The sequence below is a fragment of the Balaenoptera ricei genome, chromosome 2 (assembly GCF_028023285.1).
Source record: "Balaenoptera ricei isolate mBalRic1 chromosome 2, mBalRic1.hap2, whole genome shotgun sequence".
NCBI lineage: Eukaryota > Metazoa > Chordata > Mammalia > Artiodactyla > Balaenopteridae > Balaenoptera > Balaenoptera ricei.
The window spans coordinates 140,465,252-140,480,110 of record NC_082640.1 but is presented as its reverse complement, the minus strand read 5'-3'; the positions used below and the strand labels follow the sequence as shown (position 1 = coordinate 140,480,110).

Genomic DNA, 14,859 nt, shown 5'->3' with positions numbered 1-14,859 from the left:
TGACAGCTTCCCAGTGTGCCCGTTACCTTGGCATCTTGAGGTATTCAGCATCTACTTCTTTCCATATAGACACTGGTAGAAAGTGCATTTTAAAATTCTCTATTATCTTAGCCTACCATGTATTATTTTTTAGATCCAAGATAGGACGTTCAAGACAGTTTTAATGTAATTCTAAAAGTATTCCAATATTGTGAACCACTGGTTTTATACTTACCTAGTTAGTACATTTACATAAGTTGTTCATTTAGTCTACTGCTGGAATTAATTTGAATTAAATTTAATTTGGCTTTACCCATATACAAGATATAAAAATGTGAAAACTAAAGGAGGAATTACATGTCTTACAAAGTATTGCACTTGAGTTCACTGCAATAACGTATCATGATTTAATTTACCTGAGGATAATCCTGATTCAATAGGAATAAGTAAGATTACCTATATTTTGTTTCAGCTAAGTTGAATGCCTTTGAAAGTGTATTCATGTTTTAACTCAGAGTTATACATTTTATGAATAGTTCTTAAATGCATCTGTAAACTTGTTTAGTCCCAAGAAGTTTCTACCGAAATCTCCCTATGCAAAAATTACTATTGCTTTCTTGAAGAATCATGCTTAAACTACTACATATATCTTAATCATACAAAATAATCACTTGACCAAGTCTACTCAAAGTAGCCACATAATTTTGACTGGTATACTTTCCTCTTGAAGAAATGACTGTGGCTTTCCAAAGAACACTGCTGGTCCTCACTGTAAAGGATTACTACCGTCATTTGTTTAAAATGATTATTTGAATAATTTCAGTTGGTACTGTACAATCATGCTTAAAAGAACTATCTTCAATGATTACATACTTTTTAGTAGATCTTTTAAAAGAATGGTACATTTGTATGCCTTCATTCTGTGCACTGTTCACACTATAAATTTTATTGGGTAAGAATTCCACATGGAGTACACTGCTGAATATACAGGCTTTGATTTTTGTAGGGAAATTGCCTCCTAATTTGGTGTACAACATAATATCCCAATGTGAACACCGGGTATGACTTTGGGGACTGCAGTGTACTCTTTCAGGACAAAGGTAAAAGTGCAAATATGCAACTATGCATTTGATGTTCCAAAGTCAGGATGTTTGGAGGCCATCAAGTGCCTTAAGGTCTAATCCCTCTTTTCTCCCACTCCAAACTTTCCACTGCACTTCATTTTACCAGGACGAGGTCAAAAGTAACAGCCGTGTCCCCCACTGGACACGGCCACATTTCCAGGCTTTGTTTTCGGTTGCAACAGATAATGGAATGTTTATGTAGATGTAATTTAAACACACTGGATATACACATTCATGGAAAACGATTGAAGAATCACGACTTGGTAACGCCGTCAGTTTTGTGGTGTTACATATAAGCTATGGTGATTGTTCATATCTAAATTACTACAAGTAAAGAGCAAAGGAGCAGTATCTGTCATAGGTCCATTCAGGTGGGGAGAGACTGTGTAACTGTTGCTGCCACACCCAGTCATGGTGCCATACCAGCCCAAACCTTGTGAATTTGATAAACTGCAACAAAAAAGGGCAAAAAAGCCAAAGGACTGTGATCAGGATGTAATAAGTCATGTTGGCATTTTTAGTTTTCAATGAATTTTATAATACAGTTAGTATCGAATATATTGAAATATGTTCTTTGCCAAATAACATAATGGCTCTCTACAAAATTCAATGACTTTTATCTAATATCCTTGATTCTATATCACATATTAGAAAATAATGAATTAATACCACTCAAAACTAGTAGAACTTGATTATCAGATAATAATAATAACAATATAGTGCTTATTATGTAGTTGGTTCTACTCTAAGACATGTTTGTGTGTGTGTATATATATGTATATGTGTATATACATACATATGTACAGTATGTTTACACACACGTACACTCATTTAATCTTTACAACAACCCTATCAGATAGGTTCTATTACCATCCCTATCTTACAGATGAAAACAGACTAAAAAAACTGAGGTTAAGTAACTTGTCCAGATGAAGTGAGGATTATAGAAAATGCTACATCAAACTCAAAGCATTATGTAGGTGTGCATTAAGGCTTTCTCTTTGCACTGACACATAGCTAATGGTATGGACTTGCAAAGATTTTGGAACAAGTAGGGCACACGAAGATTTTCTATGGCACCTAAGCTTTGCAAGAGTTTTACCTAGGGTTTCTCTGTGGATTTTGAACAGCAGACTAGATATGGAAACATATAAAATCACTATAATAGTATTTCTTCCCTGCTCACCAACCCCCATCAGCTCTGAACTAACAAGGAATCCTGCAATAAAATGGTACCATTTTACCCCCAAAGGCATTTCTCAAATAAAGGTAATATATGGGCTTAGAATCAGATGATAATTCTTTATAGTACAGGTCCCATCATGGGTTTAACATCTACTGTTCTAAGCTCCAATGTTAAATGATCTTATTTATTGACATATATCAGCAAATCACCCTTTTCATATTTGGGTTAAAGCTTAGATTTGTTGTTTTGAATCTATGTCAGTACTAATTCAGTACATCTACCTTCCTTCTCTGGAACTTCCCAGTCTTGGCAAGTCATCATCACTATCATATCGTCTTGGATTGTCAAAGAAGTATGCTCTGGAACTGTAACTGTGACTATTTATCATGCCAGCAGGTGCCTGTGAACAAAGTATTAGATAGCATATGAAGATCCACTTTTCAACTAAGAAAGGAGGCCGGGATCTATAATGCTTTTTAGTCTTTGCCAAAAATAGAAAATCAATATAAATGTTCCATTATTTTTTAAAATAAGGAGAACAGACATTAGGTAATATTATGACATCATACCAAGTTCTGGTTTAATCTCTGTGCCCGGAAAAACAGTACCACCGACCATGCTGGCACATGTTCCCACAGAAAGAGGACCATTCCAAATACTATATACTCTTCTCCACTTATGTCTTTTACATGAGCCTGTAAATAGAATATGGCAGAGCAATTTTAAAATCTGTTTTATGTGTAAGAAATCACCCTCCACAATCAACTTGCTTCAGGTAGGGTAAGTTAAAACATCAACTTACAAGCACATAAAACTCTAAATTAATTTTCTATATTTTATGGTTTCTCATGTAATGATATTTATCCTTTAAAGGTCATAAAAATTGCTTTGTTATTAAGTAGAATAAAGAGGTACTAACTTTTTCAATGCATCAATTTATGAAAATATTTTAAATACATGGGTAATGGGGTAGACGGTTTAGGCCCCATAGTCTAAGGAGAATTATAAAAGAGACTACTGGTTCCAGCTGCTCTAAAGGCAAAATAATTACACTTACCCTGAGTTATACCTGTAGAGAAATGTAACATGCAAGTCGCTCAGCTCTGTTGCTACTTAAAAACATGCTTTTGGGCTTAAACTCCATGTTGGATTTGTTTCTATTCTAATAGATGTGGGAAGAGAGAAATGGGAAAAGGAGTGAAGGGAATCTGCTACATGGAACCACACGTGAAAATTCCTTCTTAGAAAGATAACTGAAATTCAGATAAAATAGTATCCCACAATGCCTTAAATTCAGTACAAAGTTAAATTAATATAAATAAAGATATGACATGTACCCATGTCAAAATGTACTTCTAGGAAAAGGATGGTGAATGCTGGGAAGTCAAATATGCATAGCTAGGGCACCAGGAATCACTACAGAAAACACCTGGACACCCAAGGAACTACGAATGCTCTCCCATTATCAAGACTGATAATGCCAGATTTTCATAAAAGTCATACATCTAAAACTGAACCAAATATTTAGGTTATATGTAGCTCTTGGGTAAGAGAGAATTAATTTCATCCTAACAAATTAAAGACATAACCATATTCACTAGCTAATGACAGGCAACCAATTTATCTAGAGATATTTAAACACTATCCTTTAAAAACTAGTAAAATAGGTTTATGACCAATAGATTTAAGGCACTGTTAGTATTATTAACAAAAAGAAAAGAAAATACTACTTTGGGAGAAGTTCTCTCTGAAGAATGATTTCAAGTGCCACATATAAATGAGGATTTTTAAACATAGAACTTTTAAGTATGATTACTGATAGTAGCTAGAGATTCCATACAAGTGTTTGCAAGTCAAACACTTAAAACGTTCTCCTAGTCAGGCTAACTTCATTATCATACACTTAGATTGGCAATACATGCTAGGTACTTACCTTATCTGAAAGATTATCCCAGCCATAATTAAATGGACTTTCTAATGTATCCTGAGATATGGTGATCACCACCAAATTATAACATGCTCTTGAAGAGTAGAGAAGAATGACTACAGAGCCTACGACAACAGTCTGGCACAGAGATATACCCTAAAAGAAAAAAAAATTCATCATCATGAAACCCCGCACATTTGTCATGACAAGCCATTCATCCATATACAATATAGTCACCTCTTGCAATGCACTCCTAGAAAACACTGAGTGAGCACCAGTTGAAATAAACTCTTGATTATCTTGCTTTACAATTCCTATTTTTAGAACCACTTGTGTTTAAACTACCCTGTTAATACAAATAAGTTCTTTGCCAACTTGCCCAGTGGCAGCTGGAGGCAGATTTTGTTCTGCCAAGGTTACCTTAAGTAGTATAGGAATAAACAACTTGGCAAAAGATCTGAGCTTTAATTGATGTTAGAGAGATAGTTTGGTCATAATGAGAAAAGAATGGGAAATAAAAGCATTAGTCCATTTGATACACTTAATTCCCAGTAAGATGAAAAATTAAAATAGAAATACAACTCCTGTGCTATTTGCTTTGTTCTATTAGATTCTGTTAGTTGATGTTATTCCTCTGTTGATGCTGTTATGTTGATAACAAAATGATGCAGGCACCCAAATGCACTTTCAAATCCAAAATATTTTATTACTAAGGCTTTCACCATTTCCCCAAATACTGTAAATTGAAGGAAATTTGTCCTTTGTTTTTTGTTCAGAACTTTATCAAGAATGGTCAACTATTTCAGAAAGGCATGAAACTGACAGCAATACTGCTTGTGGTATGTAAAGCACCAAAGCAACACACCTGTAACAGTGTGCATTTATAGCTGTCTCAGTCACAATTTCTATGTATAGATACAAGCATCTGACTACTACATCGCCCCAAATATACATACTGAAATATTTATTAATTACTTTCCTTTTATTTCCTCTTTATATTACAGTTAGGGCAATTGCACTGAACATTTGAAGTTATGTGTGTAGGTATGTTAAACAATCTATTAATTTCAGGATACAAATAGGTTATTAAAATGTTATTAGAAGGGGTCACTGGGTTTGGTAGGATTGAGAACCATTATTATAGCTGATTTCCTTACAAGAACAACACATTTTAGAGGTATATGAGAAGTAAGCAAACTAAAAGATGAAATATATCTTGAAAGATGTTGAGATAGCAAAAGACTACCTTCTCTGAGCTGACCTACCACCATAGCAAAAAGGATGTGTGAAAATAAATAAAATTCTAGCAAGATTAAATTTTTTAATCGAGGCTAAAATTTTCTACAATGTGCATTTTTATTTTTGTGAATCCCCCCAAAAATGTTGTTAATAAAAAGCTAATCTAAAAGCAATCCAGTTTCCATTTTAAAAGTACTATATTATTAAAGAAAAGTTAGTTAGCAAGAAAAGTTAGAATGCTGTAAGCATTACTGTCCTTAAATATAACCATAAGTAAATTTACAGTCACTGCTTTGAGAAATAAAGTGACTGCTAAAAATACATCTTATAATATGGAGATACTCTGCTTATACTTGTAAATACTATAAAAACTACAAAAGTATGAGAAAAGAGCAAAGAATAATATCAAAGCAATTAATAAAATTGCAGTCAAATTACATACATATAACAGAGAAAGAAGCCCACCGATTTAGAAAACAAAATAAGATCCTTCCCACAAAATACAGGATTATAAAACAAAAGATAAGGATTCAGCCACCTGGAAAGTGCTGTCGAAAAGTTAAAGAAAATCTTCCTAAACTGAAAAGTCATGACAAACAATTCCACTCAGGAGCAATCCTCAAGGAATGATTCTCCCTTCCTCCACCTCTGACATCTTCACACCACATTTTTAGAAATTCCACACTTGACATGTAAAGAAGAGTTAGACCTCACTCCAGCATGCACATCATTAACTAGAGTTCAGTGTTTGTTTACAGGTATCTTTAGATGCAGATATGCAGAAACCTCAACTTACCATTCATTGAGTTTTGACAAACGTGTATACAAATAAAGAACATTACCATCACTCCCGAACGTTCCCTCACATCCCTTCCCCGACAGCCAACTCCCCAGCACAAATACTCTCCTGCTTTTGTCTTTTACCACAACTTAGTTCTGCCTACTCTAGAACTTCACATAAATGGAATCATAGGATATGAACTCCTTGTGTAGGTATCATTCACTTAGCATAATGTTTTGAGATTCATCCATGTTGCTGGATGTACCAGTAGTTAGGTATTTGTATTGCTGAGGTGGACAATTAGGGTGACCAACTCCTGGTTTGCTCGTAAGTTTCCTATTTAAAAAAAAAAGTTTCCTAGTTTTAGACTGAAAGTCCTAGGTCCCCCAAGACTTCTCAGTTCCGGGCAAACCAGGACAGTTAGTCACACTAATTCCACTGTATAATTACATGAATTTGTTTACATGAGAATTTGTTTATCCATTTTTTCTGTTGATGGACTGTTTCTGTGAACGTTCTTATTCAAATCTTTTTCTGGACATACGCTGCTTTCACTTCTTTTAGGTAAATACCTAACAGTGGAATTGCTGGGTCATACGGTAGGTATAAGTTCAGCTGTATAAGAAACTGCCAGATCTTTTTCCAAAATGGATGTACTTCCAACAAAGTATGAGAGTTCCAGTTGTTCCAATTCCTAGACAACATTTGGGGTTGTCAATCTTTTTCATTTTAGCCATGATGGTAGATGTTTTGGTTTTAATTTGCATTTCCCCGGATGACTAATGATATTGTGCTTATTGGCTATTTGTATATCTTCTTTGTGAAAAGTCTGTTCATATCTTTGACCATTTTTAAATTGGGTTGTCTTTTTGAAAATTATTGAGTTGTAGGCGGTCTCTATGTATGCTGGAAATGAGTTCCTTATCAGTTGTATGTATTGCAAATATTTTTTTGAAGTCTGTGGCTTGCCTTTGCATTTTGATGGGAAATTTTTGATTTTTTTTATGGGAAATTTTAAATTTTAATTAAGTCTAGTTTATGAATTTATTCTTTTGTGATTACTTTCAATGACCTGCCTAAGAGATCTTTGCCTATACCCAAATTGTAAAGATAGTCTCCTGTGTTTGGTTTTAAAAGCTTTAGAATTTTTTCAGTTATATTTAAGTTTGTGATCCATTTTGAATTTGTGTGTGTGTGTATAATATGAGATGGAGCTAAAGTTTCCTTTTATTTCATGTGGATAACCAGTTGTTCCAGCACTACTAGCTAAAAAGATTTCCTTTCCCTTTGAATTGCTTTAGCTTCTTGGTCAAAAATCAAAGACTATATAAGTGTGGATTGTTTCCAGGCTCTCTATTCTGTTTCATTGATCTGTTTTATGCCAGTAACACACTGTCTTAATTACCGTAGCTTTATACTAAGTTTCAAAGTCATGTAGTCTAAGTCCTCTTCTTTTTCAGAGTTACCTTCTGCACTGTTCAATATAATAGCCATTAGCCACATGTGAGTACTTACATATTTACATTTAAACTAAATTAAATTAAAAGATCAGTTTCTTTCAGACTAGCCCTCTTTCGAGTGCTCAGCAGTCACATACTGAATAGTGCAGATATAGAATATTTTCATCATCGCAGAAAGTTCTGTTGGAAAGTGCTACTTTTTAAGTAATTTGGGTCCTTTGTATTTCCATATAAATTTTAGAATAAACTTGTCAATTTCTATTTTTAAAACCTCAAGGTAGTATTATGATTGGAATTGCATTGAATCTATAGATCATTTTGGGGAGAATTGCCATCTTAAAAATACTGCATCTTCCAATCCATGAACAATGGTCTTCATTGATTTATGTCTTTTTAATTTCTCTCAGCACTATTTTATAGTTTTTAGTATAAAGGTATTGCTTGTTTTTTGCAAAATTTATTCCTAAGTGTTTTGTTTTTTTATGCTATTAATGTTATAGAATTGCTTTTTGAATTTCATTTTCTAACTGATTGCTCCTGGTATATATGAAAATACAATGTAATTTTGTATTTTGACCTTGTATCCTGAGAATTTACTAGTAGCTGTTTAGTAGATTCCTTAGGATGCTTTACATAAACAATCATGTTATCTGCAATTAGAGACAGTTTTACTTCTTAATTTCCAATTTTATACCTTCTTGTTTTTCTTGTTTTATTAGAATATTGAATAGAAATGGTGAGAGTGGACATCCTTGCTTTGTTCCCAACCTTAGGGGCAAAATATTCAATACTTTAAGTATGACACTGATTGCAGGTTTTTTATAGACCTCCTTTATCAGATTGAGGAACATTCCTTCTATTCCCTATTGGCTGAACATTTCATTGTTGTTATTTTTAAATCATAAATTTTATTCATGTTATTAAATTTGTAATAATCATGTTATTTTAAATCATGAATTTAAAATTCACGGTGTTGAATTTTGTCAAATGTTTTTTCTATATCTATTCAAATAATTATTTGGTTTTTCTCCTTTGTTCTCTCAATGTAGTGAATTACAGTGACTGATTTTCAAATGTTAAACCAATGTTGCATTCCTGGGATAAACTCTTTTTAGTCATGATGTATTATCCTTTTTTATATGTTGCTTAGATTCTGTATCTCTAAGTATAAGGGATACTAGTGTATAATTTTTATTTGTTTAATAATGTCTTTGTCAAGTTTTGGTATCAGAGTAATGCTGTTCTCATAAAACATGTTAGGAAGTGTTCCTTTCTCCTCTATTTTCAAAAGAGTTTGTTTACTATTGGTGTTATTTCTTCTTTAAATATTTGATAAAATTAACCAGTGAAACCATCTAGGTTTGGAGTTTTGAGGGAAATTTCTGATAACAAATTCAATGTCTTTAATAAATATGGGGCTATTTATATTTTGTATTTTATCTTTAATTAATTTTGTTATGTTGTATTTTTTTTTAATTTGTCCATTTTATCTAAGTTGTCAAATTTATCCACAAGGAGTTGCTCATAATATTCCCTCATTTTTCTTTTAATGTCTATAAGATCTATTGTGATTGTCCCTCTTTTATTCATGGTATTGGCAATTTGTATTTTTCACTCTGCCTTTTTTGGTACATCAAATTTGTTGATCTATTAGAAAAATTAACTTTCGGCTTTAATTTCTCTATAGTTTGTTTCATTGATTTCTATTTTTACCTTTATTATTTCAGTCCTTCTACTTACTTTGGGCTTACTTAAAAACAAAAAACAAAAAACTTTTTCATAGTTTCCCCCAGTTGTTTCTAAGGTGAAACCTTAGGTCACTGATTTATATCTTTCTCCTTTTCTAATATAGCATTTAAAGCTGTATTTTTCTCTGCAAGCATTATTTTAGCTGCATCCCACAAATATTGGTATATTGTTTTTCACTATTCTTCAGTTTGAAATATTTTCTAATTTCCCTTGTGATTTCTTCTTTTTCCCATGGGTTATTTGTAATTATGTTGCATAATTTCTAAGTATTTGGATTTTTAAGAAGATATCATGTTGTTATTGATACTTAATTGCATTGTGGCCAGACTACATTCTTTGATTCCAGTCCTTTTCATTCTTTGATTGATACCTGTCTTATGGTCCACTGTATGGTTTATTTTGATGATCATTTAAATGATCAATTGAAAGGAATATATATTCTCCAGTTATTGGGAGTCAGTTGGCTCAGGGGTGTTGATAGTGTTGTTCAGATTTTCTATGTCTACTGATTTTTTGTTTTATCAACTTCTGAGTATGGGGCATTAAAATCTCCAACTATGATTGTAGAGATTTTTTTCCCCTTTTTTTCTTACTATTTGGTAAGTCTTTTTTTCCCCTCTTTATTCCTACTATTTGGCTTCATGTACACAGTTATGATTTTTATGTCTTTCTGATAAAATGTACCTCTTTATATTTGGTAATATTCTTTGCTTACCTTTATGTATCTGGTAATACCCTTTGTCTTGAAGTCTCTTTTATCTGATATTAAAGTGCCTTCTTACACTTACTGAATGAATAGTATATTAGTTTCCATCTAATTATTTTTAACTTATATCTGTCTTTATATTTATTTAAAATGCATTCCGGAAGCCAGAGTATAGATGGGTCTTGTTTTTTTAGAAATTCATTTTGACAGTCTCTACATTTTAACAGGAGTGTTTACTCCATTAACATTTAATATAATTAGTGATATGTTTAGATTTAGGTCTTATGTTTTACTATTTGCTTTCTGTTTGCCCTTCTTGTGCTATATTGTTGACATTGTTTATTTGTTGTTCCTCTATCCATCATTTTCTGCATTCTTGTGAGTTAATTTAATATTTTTTAGAACTCTATTTTAATTTATCTATTGAACTTTTAACTATACTTTTCTATTTCTTTGTTTTGTTTTGTTTTGCTTTTTGCCTTAAGTGGTTGTTCTAGGGCAACAGTTCTTAAAGTGTGGTCCAGGGACCTTAAAGATCAAAATCAAAATGATTAAAAAAAAGAGTACTAAGATGTTATTTGCCTATTATATTTTCATTCTCTTTTGTATATACAGCAGAGTTTCCCAGTGGCTCTGTGATATGTGATGGTGTCAACACTCTGTGTACATGTGTGTTGTTGTGTTTTCTAGATTCCTGATATAATAGAATTAGGGTATAAATATATGCATTTTCAGAGATTAACTCAGCTTGTTCTCTGTACCTTTACTGGGTTCTTGTTAGTTTTCTTTGGTTATACCTGCTATATCTGATAAAACCTCATTATTATCAAACAAGTAGTTATTTTGAAATCCTAAAATTGTCCTTGTATCTACATGGCAGCACAACAAGAATAGGTACAATTTACAGATTTGTTTTATAATATTTAAGAATTTTTTTCAAACACTTAAAATTTTTTTAATTTAATATTAAACTACTTTAGAAATTAATCATTTTACTCTAAGATGAAAAATTTATAATTTTTTTCATATTTAAGAATGGATTATTGGCTGAGGATTGGGGACTTACTGTTTCATTGGTACAAAGTTTCAGTATGGGATGATGAAGATGTTCTGGAGATGGATAGTGGTGATGGTTGCACAACAGTGTGAATGTACTTAATGCCACTGAACTGTACATTTAAAAATGGTTAAAGTGGTAAATTTTATGTTACGTATATTTTGTCACAATAAAAAATATTTTTCTTTACATACAGCTTCTTTGTTTACCTCTAAGATGCTGAGAAAGATGAAAGTGTTAGAATTCTCTGGTTCAATGAAGAAAGAAATCTACATCAAAGTAATTGGGTGAAACTGATTTCTTGTTTTGTTTTATCAAATGAAGTGCAATGAAAACTAACTTTCAATAGGTTTTATAAACGTTAATAATTTACCTTATTGTGTCTGCTGTGACAGAACATTATGTCCAAGTTAAGCTGCAGCATCATTTTGAGACCAATCTTTCAGAGTTTAAAGCAAAAGGAATTGAAATTTTAAACACAGGTGTGGTGAGCACTTTAAACACCACAAATTGTTTTTATTACTTTCCAAACTAGAAATTAAAAAGCCACTCAGGCATTTTACAGGCTAAATTACTATATTGCATTGGCTGGCAAAGCACTCATAGTAGCTGAGACTAGTAAAGCCTTGTACAGTTAATATTGCTGAATGCCTGCTGGATGAAAAGTCCATAAAAGAAATTATGGCATTGTCATTTTCCAAGATAGAAATTCACTGATTCAAAGATTTAGCTGAAAACATAGTGATTTAATGTCTTGTCAATAGACTTGTATTTTTGCCTTACAAATATATTAATCTGATATAGAAGGACTAATTTTGTTTATATTCATCAATTATATTCATAATTTTTTTTATATTCAAAATTCATTCATCATTTTGTTTATATTCATTCAGTACCAACTAATCATCCAAGAGGGCATTCTTTTATGTCAATGCCTGAGAAGAAACACAAGTAGTACTGAAATATTCAAAGTGTTGAAAATTCTTCTGATTGTTTATCCTGGGACAATTGTACTGATAATCTCACTAATGGTACAAAAGCAATGGTGGGTAAAACTTTCGGTCTTAGCACAAATCAATGCAGTGTCACCAAACTGTATTGTATTCTTCACTACTATGCACTCCCAGTTAAAAAAGAAAGCTTCACTTAAGAATCTCCTTGATGAAGGGACTTCCCTGGTGGTACAGCGGTTAAGAATCCACCTGCCAATGCAGGGGACATGGGTTCAATCCCTGTTCCAGGAAGATCCCACATGCCACGGAACAACTAGGCCTGTGAGCCACAACTACTGAAGCCCGCTCACCCTACAGCCCGTGCGCCGCAACTACTGAGCCTGAGTGCTGCAACTACTGAAGCTTGCGTGCCTAGATCCCATGCACCACAACAAGAGAAGCCACTGCAATGAGAAGCCTGTGCACCACAACAAAGAGTAGCCCTTGCTCTCTGCAACTAGAGAAAGCCCACGTGCAGCAATGAAGACCCAATGCAGACAAAAAAAAAAAAAAGAAAGAAAAAAAGAATATCATTGATGAAGCAGGGAAAATATTTATTAAATATTGACCCTAGAGTACGTATCTATTTAATATTTTGTGTGATGGAATAAGACACGCACTTAAAGAAATTCTGCTGCATCCTGAAGCATAGTAGTTGTCTTGAGAAGCATTTATGTGATTACTTGACTTGTGAGCTGAACTAACCACTGTTTTCATGAAATTCCATTTTCTACTTAACAGACAACTATGGCAGACAAACAATGGTTATTCAGACTTGGTTAATGGGCATACATTTTTTGAAAAATAAATGAAATGAGCCTGTCATGTCAAAGAAAACATCTGACAGTATTTGTTGCCAATGATGAAATACGAACTTTCAAGTGAAAATCAGAATTTTTGAAAACTTGTAAGCATTTGTATCCACTGTAAGACTGGCAGCTTCCCAAAACTTAAATACTTTTCTGATGAGATTGCTGGTGATATTAACAAATGTGATTTAGGTTATTGTCTAATGAAATGTATCAACATTTTGAAGATCTGTGACCACTCTTTTCTAATGATCAGTGCATGATGTTACAAACTCATTCAAAGTGCAAGACAGACCAATGGAGAGTACAGAAAGTTCACTAATATCATTTTAGATTCCACATGGCAACTAACCTTTAAGAAACCTCCACTTCAGAGTTTTGGTGTAGTATTAAAGAAGAATATCCACAATTATCTGAAAAGGCTATTAAAATTCTCCTCCATTTTCCAACTACATATATTTGTGAGGATGGATTTTCTTCATATACTTCAACCTAAACAACATATCACAACAGATTGAATGCAGAAGCAGACATGAAAATCCAGCTGTCTTCTATTATGTCAGACATTAAAGAGATTTGCAAAATGTATAACAATGTCAATCTTCTCACTATTTATTTTTGTTTTGGAATATATAATTATTTAGCATAAAATATGTTATTCATGTTAACATATAATGGATTTATTATTGGTATTTTAAATGAACTAATAAATGAATATTTTTTAAATTTCTCATTTTTTTTTCTAAAATGTATATATAGGTAGATATAATCTACATAAACAAAAGCTCTTTGGGGTCCTCAATAATTCTTAGGAGTGTAATGGGATCTTGAGACCAAAAAGTTTGAGAATCACTGCTCTAGGGATTATAATATATATCCTTAACTTTTCACAGTCTAAGCAATAGTTAATATCATACCACTTGATGTAAAATGTAAGAATTGCAACCATATAGGCCCTGTCCTTGATGCTACAGTGCTATAGTTGTTATATATACTATATAGAGAATTATGTATTATATCTACATATGTAAGCCTCACATTATGTTATAATTTTTGCTTTGCACAGTCACATTTAAAGAAATTAAGAAATTATATTTACCCACATATTTATTATTTCTTGTGTTCTTCATTCCTTCCTGAAGAGCTAAAATCCAAGCCGATTTTACTTCCCATCAGTCTGTAGAATTTTCTTAGCATTTCTTGCAGTATAGGTCTGTTGGTAATGAACCCTTTTAGTTTTCTTTTATAGAATATGTTTTTTATTTCTTCATCATTCTTTATATTTTTACTTGATGTAGATTTCAGAGGTGACAGCATTTTTCTTTCAGCATTTCAAAGATATTGTTTCCAAGTTTTCTGGCTCCATTATATCTGATGAGAAGTGAGTGATCATTTGAATCAATGTTCCCTTATGTATATGTCATTTTTCTTTGCTCTCAAAATTTTCTTTTTCTTTTTGGTTTTAAGCACTTTGAGTACAATGAACTTAGGTAAGATTTTCTATATATTTATCCTGATTGGGCTTAGTTGAGCTTCATGAAACTATAAATTTATGTCTTTCATCAAAACTGGAAAATTTAGGTCATATTTCTTCAAATATTTTTTTCCAATCTCATTTTCTCCCTCTTTTCCTTTGGGAATTCCAATTATACATAATTTGGCCCTGAGGCTCTGTTTATTTTATTATCATCTTTATCCCCAATATCCTCTGTTCTTCAGATTGGATAATTTCTGTTGATTTAAGTTCACTGACTCTTCTTTCATCTCCAATCTGCTGCTAAGCACAACTAGTGACTATTTAAATATTGTATTTTTTAATTCTAACATTTCTGGTAGTTCTTAAAAATAGC

General features: G+C 32.4%; 1 protein-coding gene across 1 annotated transcript in view; it reads right to left on the bottom strand.

The window, feature by feature from the left end:
* Positions 1 to 1,375: 1,375 nt before the first annotated feature.
* The window catches only part of GPR137C (G protein-coupled receptor 137C), a 59,734-nt gene continuing 46,250 nt past the window's right edge, over positions 1,376 to 14,859 (bottom strand). The window contains exons 4-7 of the mRNA XM_059915712.1: positions 4,223 to 4,372; positions 2,859 to 2,984; positions 2,571 to 2,689; positions 1,376 to 1,553 (exon numbers count right to left, since the gene is read on the bottom strand). Of these exons, the coding sequence (XP_059771695.1) occupies positions 1,376 to 1,553; positions 2,571 to 2,689; positions 2,859 to 2,984; positions 4,223 to 4,372 (573 nt within the window). The remainder of the gene's footprint in view (positions 1,554 to 2,570; positions 2,690 to 2,858; positions 2,985 to 4,222; positions 4,373 to 14,859) is intronic.